Below are 8,465 nucleotides of genomic sequence, written 5' to 3' on the forward strand. Positions count from 1 at the left end.
AAAACTCATTTGACAATCAATATTCATCCGGAGCAATGTTTTTCAAATACATCACAAAAAACATTAGTTTCTACAAAACATTGGAAGGAACTGAATTTAAACAGCTGGTGAGCCTACGAGGGTCAGCTAGACTTAATGAACTCTTTCCAAAGAACAGAGTAATAATTATTTTTTATAACTATAATGGAAAAGGAAAAGTAATTTTACGGTGCGGAAACCCGGGATCAAACTACTTAATCACATTATTAGGTCACTATCGCCAGCAACGGGTCATGTGACAGTGTCACTTTAAATTTTGCGTCACAGGTGCCTGCCCCCCTTGCGCCAGCCCGGAGTCCTGTGATTGGCCAGCCCATTGAAACCCGTGCCACTACGTCACAGAACAATTCCTTCTTAACGGCTGCATAGCTACCCACCAGCGCCATATTCTGCTGATCAAGCGCCTGAGAGGAGGGAAGACTCGACCGTGTCTTCCCACTCTAGGTAGGCTGAAGGCCAACACCGCCTTCGCCCTACCAAGTAATGGCCTGGGCCCCACAGCAGAAAAGGGCAGAGCCTAATCCAAGAGATTTCAGGGCCCGCCAGGATGGCAGGGGTGGCAGCAGCGGCGGCAGCGGCGGCAGCAGCCGTGGCGGTAGCGGCGGTGGTAGCGGCGGCGGTGGCGGTGGTGGCGGCAGCGGTGGAGGCGGCATTGGTGGCAGCAGCAGTGGCGGCAGTGGCAGCAGGGTTGGCGGTGGCGGTGGTGGCAGTGGAAGGGGCAGAAGTGGCAGAGGATGGAGCGGCCCCGCCGGCCACACAGAGGTGAGAGCCTCAGGCCCCGGGGAGCCACCTCTCTGCTTTAGATTGAAGAACAATATGATTGGAGTGGTGATTGGTCGTGGTGGATCAAAGATAAAAGATATCCAGGCTACAACAAGTACCAAAATACAGATCATAAAAGGTGATTGTGAAGCAGAGGTAAAAATTTTTGGCACAAAGGACATGAAAGCAAAGGCCAAAGCAACTATAGATGCTCTTGTTAAAAAACAAGAACGAGGCCACCATTCAGAGTCCCGCGTCGATAGTGCCGCACCTCAGGCCTCTGCTGGAAAAGAGCTCCGCCCAGATAACACTGGTGCTAAACAGGTTCAACCACTGATAGACTGGGACCAAATCAGAGCAGAAGTTGTAGAGTGGGAAAAAAGAAAATGGGCAGATTTACCACCAATTAAGAAAAACTTCTATGTAGAATCTGAAGCAACGAGCTCGTTGTCTGAAGCTGAAGTAGATATGTGGAGAAAGGAAAACTTTGACATAATGTGTGACGACTTGAAAGATGGCCAAAAGCGCCCCATTCCCAACCCTACTTGGCAATTTGAGGATGCCTTCCATCCTTACCCTGAACTTATGAAAAGCATTAGACGAGCAGGTTTTCAAAAGCCAACACCCATTCAGTCACAGGCATGGCCAATTATTCTAAAAGGAATAGATCTTATAGGAGTTGCTCAAACTGGAACAGGCAAAACATTGTCCTATTTAATGCCTGGGTTTATTCATCTCAATAATCAACCAATACCTAGAGAGGAAAGAAATGGGGCTGGCATGCTAGTCCTTACACCCACTAGAGAATTAGCTCTTCAGGTGGAAGCTGAATGTTCTAAATATTCATATAAAGGTCTTAAAAGTGTTTGTATATATGGCGGTGGAAGTAGAGAACGACAAATTCGAGATATTACCAAAGGCATAGATATCATTATTGCAACTCCTGGACGACTGAATGATCTGCAAATGAATAACTTTGTCAACTTACGAAGCATAACCTACTTAGTCTTAGATGAAGCAGATAAAATGCTAGATCTGGGGTTTGAACACCAGATAATGAAGATTTTATTAGATGTGCGCCCAGACCGCCAGACTATTATGACAAGTGCAACTTGGCCAGATACCATTCGTCGACTTGCTCAGTCTTACCTGAAACAACCTATGATTGTTTATGTTGGTACTCTGGATCTAGTTGCTGTTAATACAGTGAAGCAAAATGTAATTGTTACCACAGAAGAAGAAAAACGATCTCTTATCCAAGAATTCTTACAGGGTCTGTCACCCCACGACAAAGTCATTGTGTTTGTCAGCAGAAAACTTGTTGCCGATGACTTATCAAGTGATTTGAGCATCCAGGGCATACCAGTGCAATCATTGCATGGCGACAGGGAGCAGCATGACCGTGAACGAGCACTGGAGGACTTTAGAAGTGGAAAAGTGAAAATACTGATTGCTACTGATTTAGCATCCAGAGGTCTTGATGTTAATGATGTCACACACGTATATAATTACGACTTCCCACGCAATATTGAAGAATATGTACACAGAGTGGGAAGAACAGGAAGAGCAGGGAGGACAGGCGTATCAGTCACCCTCATGACTCAGAATGATTGGAAGATTGCCATTGAATTGATTAAAATTCTGAAACGAGCAAATCAGAGTGTCCCTGAAGATCTCCTAACAATGGCTGAGCGATTCAAAATGCACAAACAAAAAAAGGACACAGGAAAAAAACTGAAATCTCCAGGAAAACCCAGAGAATTTTACTGATATCTACATTGAAGAGTTGTGTTACGCTCCTGGAAAACTGAAGATATGTTGAAGACCTGGCAGTTTAAAGACATCAATTCTTAAACACTGAACTTTCAATATCATTTATGTTCCTTAATAAAGTCAAAAGTATTTGAAAAATGAGAGAGTAAGAGCTTATTTGGAAAAAAAATTAAATGTTATGTGTTGGGTGATTTTTTTTTTTAACAGAAAGAGTGCATGAGTGTGGGGGAGGAGAGTGGGGTGGGGACAAAGGGAAAGGGGGAGGCAAATGGGGAGAGGAAAAGGGTCCCCAGCAGGTTCCACACCCAGTGAAGAGCCCAATGTAGGGTTCAGTGTCACAACCCTGAGATGACTTGAGCCAAAAATCAAGGGTCAGTTGCTTAAGTGACTGAGCCACCCAGGCACCACTTACATGTTGGTATGGTTTCTTTCATAGCCTGCCATGTCCATCTACGTCTCCTCTGAAAGACTGGTTACAGACAACAATAGTGCTTTTCTTGCTTTAAAAAGTCACATTAATTTGAAACATAATTTTCATCAAGTTTATCCTAGTCAAATATTCTATTTTCCCCCAGCAGTTAGTGCCACAATGATCTGTAAAGAAATCTCCACTGTCATTCCCTAATTTAAAAAAAAAAAATCATTAGAAAAAAAATGCTCAACCTTCTAAAAGATTCCACAATTCTGTTTTTTCAGATAGATGTGACTAATTGAGCATAGTGTCTGACTTGCTAGAAATCAGATCCTCATAAAACTCATATCATTTACCACTGGTTAAAACTTCTGGGGAGGTCACTTACCTTCTGCATGTGTGATCACTTTCTTCACTAAGAAATTGGGGTGGTTAAATAATTTTGGGGTCCCCTTCACCACTAAACTCTATATTATAACCAAAATTGTATAACCCTGCCTTTACTAACACTTCCTTTTTAAATTTTTTTTTGTTTTTTTAACACTTTATTTTCTGATCTAGGAAGAATATCACATAGTTACTTAACAAATTGAACGATGAAATACTTTTTAATGACCAGAATAGTGCTATCTGCATTTTTATTGATTTGTGAAATGTCACTCATGGGGTATCTTTATATTCTTTTGTCACATTTTATTTTTCAGTTTGTCTATAAAAGGCCAAAACTTCATGTATACATATTGAGAAAAATCAATGTGAAATTAAAATATATCTTACATACTGGGAAAAACATTAAAAACTCGACCAAATGACACTTTTGCCAGAGGAACCAATTTTAGTTAACTCCTCTAATTTCTAATTCTATCTTGCATGCTTTATTTAGAGGCAATCTGAACTTTCTCACACTATAAGAAGTCCTCCAAATGATGCTAAATCTTAAATTCAATGTTTGTGAAAACAGAATTAGTCAAGCCTTGCAATCTCGGGCAAACAAAATATTAATGCAACCATCTTTTTTCCCAGCATCCCCAGCTGTGACTACAAAAGGTAGTGAAATTAAGTGAAACAAAGAGGCAAATACTCTAGGTATAGGTGTTTGAGGTTAAAGTCTGGCTTCTAGGCTCTTAATACAGGCCTCAATATCTCTTGATAAAATTCACAACAATCGTTATCATTTTTGAGTGGCTAATATGTAATACAACACCAATGTGTAAAGAGAGGAGAGAACCATACATTTTTTCTCAAAGAAGAAACTGAAAAGAAGAGCACTGTATGGAGAAATGTAAGCAGAGATACAACAAGGGTTCTCAACTGGGGCATTTTTGGCCCTCCCTCCATCAGACATTGAACCATTATGCGGAGATAGCACTGGTCTATTACTGAGGGAGAGGGTGGGAAGATGCTACTGGCAGCTAGAGGGCAGAGGTCAGGGATACTGCTGAACACCTTTACAATCTATAGGACCACCCTACACAACACAATATTTTTTGCCCCAAAACTGCTAGAGCTGAGATGGACAATTCCTGAAAGAACAAAAACAGAACAACAAAAACCAGTTGCCTAGTAACGAAGAAAGGACTTCAGAGGAGAAAAGAGGGTTTTTAAAAAAAGATTTTATTTACTTATTTGAGAGAGGGGGGGGCAAGCGAGAGAGAGGGGGGGCAGAGGAAGAGGGAGAAGCAGACTCCCCACAGAGCATGGAGTCCAACATGGGCCTCAGTCCGAAGACCCTGGAATCAAGACCTGAGCAGAGGGCAGACACTTAACCAACTGAGCCACTCAGATGCCCCCCAAAAAGAGGATTTATAAATGATATCTTACAGGTTGTGCAAAATAAAACCCCCACAACTTTCCTGTTGTCAGTATAATCTGCATCAGTGTTCTCCATCAGGGTCAGTTTGACAATGTCTAGAGACAGATTTGGTTTTCACAACTCAGGGGAGGGTTATTTGCATCTTCTGGGTTGAGCCCAGTGGTGCTCCTAAACATCCCACAATGCACAGGATGGCCCCCAAAACAAAGAATCATGCAGCCCAAATGTCAGTAGTGCCATAGTTGAGAAACCTTGCAATAGATGAGGCGAAACACCACCTTACACTCAACTGCAGAAAAACCAAGAAGGGGGAGTTCAGCAAGATGAAAAAAAGATATTTTTTCTTGTGCACTGTTCAACATAAAACCCACACCAACCTTCCTGTCTTTGGTATTACCTACATTAGTGATTCTCAGAGTTGACTTGCCTCCTAGGGGACATTTGGCAATGTCTGGAGACATTTTTGGTTGTCCTTCCTAGGCAGCAAGACTCTTGCTGGCATCTAGTGGGTAGAAGTCAGGGATAAACATCCTATAATGCACAGGGCAACACCAAAATGATGGACTTGTCAGCCCAAAATGTCTACGGTATTGATGTCAAGAAACTGTGATTTACGCCAATTGGCAAAACTTTTGTGAGTGAATTGGGTTTTCTTGGTTGTTTAGAATCTCAAAGAAATACTGATTTCTGCATCCAAACTAGAACAGAGTGAAGGCAGATCACTGAGCATGTAATGAATGACACAGGAGACAGTATGAGGAGGCTTCAGCTAACCTCAGTTATGCCTGTACAATCCTTAGTATAGTGATTCCTTTTCAATAGGTGCTCAAAAAATATTGCATCCTCTTCTGCCCTGTTTCTCCCATCACCCATTATATGATGCTAATTCACCACAATCCTGATGCTGTTACTCACATTGTTGGGTACTGGTTCCCCCATTGGGCAAACCCTTTCTCCTTCCTCTCTGCCAGGCCAAATGAGACTCATCATTCTGTGTCCAGTCCAAGTGCTACAGCTTCCCCAAGATCCTATCTGCTGTCCTCCATTTAAAAACGTCTACAGTTCTTTTTTTAAAATTTTGTTCAGTTAGCCACTGTATAGTACATACTTAGTCCTTGATGCAGTGTTTGACGATTCATTAGTTAAGTATAACACCCAGTGCTCCATCATAGCACATGTCCTCCTCAATACTCATCACCTGGTTACCCCCTCCCCCCACCCTCATCCCCTCTCAAACCCCCAGATTGTTTCTTGGGGTCCATAGTATCTCATGGTTCATCTCCCTCTCTGATTTCTCCCCTTTGCATTTCCCCTCCCTTCCCCTATGGTCCTCCATGCTATTGCTTGGATATTTACTGTGCTTCTACTGTGTTCCATAGGCATTGTTTTCAGCATTTAAAGTGCAGTGGTGGAAAGGAGAGAAGTTTGCCATCAATGATATTTTCATTTTAATGGTGAAACAGTAAAGACACTTGTAATTTGAATACTTTCAACTACAATGCCTCTTGATTAATTTCATTAGTCATTTAATTATTCATTAAATTCCCTAGGCCTGGTGAGAAGTGTAGGAAAGTATGCCTGTAGCTTTCTAGCACTAGAGAAACTGGTGGGTAGTAAATTCAAAGTTTACAATGGACATTGGGGAGGGTATGTGCTATGTTGAGTGCTGTGAAGTGTGTAAACCTGGCGATTCACAGACCTGTACCCCTGGGGATAAACATGCATTATATGTTTATTAAAAAAATTAAAAATTAAAAAAAAATGACAGAACTACAAACATCGGTCAATGCGATCAGACTTTTCAGAAGTCCTTTTGAAAGATCAGTCTCAACAATATGGTGGGAGATCTGTTCACTTAGACATTTAGTAAACCGTGGACCACGGCAACAATAAAAGAAAAGTTGCAAGCGCCTACTATGTTCATGTACATAAAAATATATATTTAAGACATATATATGAAAGACTGTAATAGAACTTTCCTCTCTGGCTGGTGGGTGGGATGGGAGTGCAAAATAAACAAAATAACCTGCCAGTGTAACAAGTCATAAATTCAGTAATCAACTTATGACCTCTATTGTCTGAATTTCTGGGAATAAAATTATGAAGTGCCACCTTAGCAATATTGAGGGTTGCAGACACTGGTGGGTTATCTACTGAACAGCCACCCCCACCACCGTCCTCCTATTTGTTGGCATAACCAACACCCCCTGGTTCAGTTCAAAAGCTAGGAAAAAGAGATACGCTCATTAGATTACTCCTTTCTGCCCGTGGACGCCGCTGAGTAAGCATCATTAAAGTCTCCCCTCCCACCGCTGTCACGTCTCAGTCAGAGTCTCCCAAAGAGCCTGAACAGCTGCGGAAGCTCTTCATCAGAGGTCTGAGCTTTGAAACAACTGATGAGAGTCTGAGGAGCCATTTTGAGCAATGGGGAACACTTACGGACTGTGTGGTAATGAGAGATCCGAACACCAAGTGCTCCAGAGGCTTTGGGTTTGTCACATATGCCACTGTGGAGGAGGTGGATGCAGCCATGAATGCAAGGCCACACAAGGTGGATGGAAGAGTTGTGGAACCAAAGAGGGCTGTCTCAAGAGAAGATTCTCAAAGACCTGGTGCCCACTTAACTGTGAAAAAGATTTTTGTTGGTGGCATTAAAGAAGACACTGAAGAACATCATCTAAGAGATTATTTCGAACAGTATGGGAAAATCGAACTGATTGAGATCATGACTGACCGAGGCAGTGGTGAAAAGAGGAGTTTTGCTTTTGTAACATTGGATGACCATGATTCTGTAGACAAGACTGTCATTCAAAAATACCACACTGTGAATGGCCACAACTGTGAAGTAAGGAAAGCTCTCTCTAAGAAAGAGATGGCTAGTGCTTCATCGAGCCAAAGAGGTCGAAGTGGTTCTGGAAACTTTGGTGGTGGTCATGGAGGTGGTTTTGGTGGGAATGACAACTTTGATCGCAGAGGAAACTTCAGTGGTCGAGGTGGCTTTGGTGGCAGTCGAGGTGGTGGTGGCTACGGTGGCAGTGGGGATGGCTATAACGGATTTGGTAATGATGGAAGCAACTTTGGAGGTGGCGGAAGCTATAATGATTTTGGCAATTACAACAATCAATCCTCAAATTTTGGGCCCATGAAAAGAGGCAATTTTGGAGGCAGAAGCTCTGGCCCTTATGGTGGTGGAGGCCAATACTTCGCCAAACCACGAAACCAAGGGGGCTCTGGTGGTTCCAGCAGCAGCAGCAGCAGCTATGGCAGTGGCAGAAGTTTTAATTACTGCCAGGAAACAAAGCTTAGCAGAAGAGGAGAGCCAGAGAAGTGACAGGGAAGCTACAGGTTACAACAGATTTGTGAACTCAGCCAAGCACAGTGGTGGCAGGGCCTAGCTGCTACAAAGAAGACATGTTTTAGACAATACTCATGTGTATGGGAAAAAAAACTCGAGGACTGTATTTGTGACTAATTGTATAACAGGTTATTTTAGTTTCTGTTCTGTGGAAAGTGTAAAGCATTCCAACAAAGGGTTTTAATGTAGATTTTTTTTTTGCACCCATGCTGTTGATTGCTAAATGTAATAGTCTGATCATGACGCTGAATAAATGTGTCTTTAAAAAAAAAAAAGCTAGGAAAAAAAGAAAAGAATAGCCTACTCTCCAT

General features: G+C 42.3%; 2 protein-coding genes across 2 annotated transcripts; both read left to right on the forward strand.

Moving 5' to 3' along the window:
• The first annotated feature begins 388 nt into the window (after positions 1-388).
• DDX53 (DEAD-box helicase 53) lies at positions 389-2,680 on the forward strand. Its single transcript, XM_059157929.1, has one exon. The coding sequence runs from the start codon at positions 523-525 to the stop codon at positions 2,569-2,571; it is 2,049 nt and encodes a 682-aa protein (XP_059013912.1). The 5' UTR covers positions 389-522; the 3' UTR covers positions 2,572-2,680.
• A 2,697-nt stretch (positions 2,681-5,377) lies between these two features.
• LOC131822132 (heterogeneous nuclear ribonucleoprotein A1-like) lies at positions 5,378-8,073 on the forward strand (the record flags this gene model as incomplete). Its single annotated transcript, XM_059158521.1, has 2 exons — positions 5,378-5,386; positions 7,126-8,073. Coding segments are annotated over exons 1-2 (957 nt in total), but the record flags the coding sequence as incomplete, so codon positions are not given.
• Positions 8,074-8,465: the final 392 nt, after the last annotated feature.

Source organism: Mustela lutreola, chromosome X, assembly GCF_030435805.1.
Source record: "Mustela lutreola isolate mMusLut2 chromosome X, mMusLut2.pri, whole genome shotgun sequence".
NCBI classification, from domain to species: domain Eukaryota; kingdom Metazoa; phylum Chordata; class Mammalia; order Carnivora; family Mustelidae; genus Mustela; species Mustela lutreola.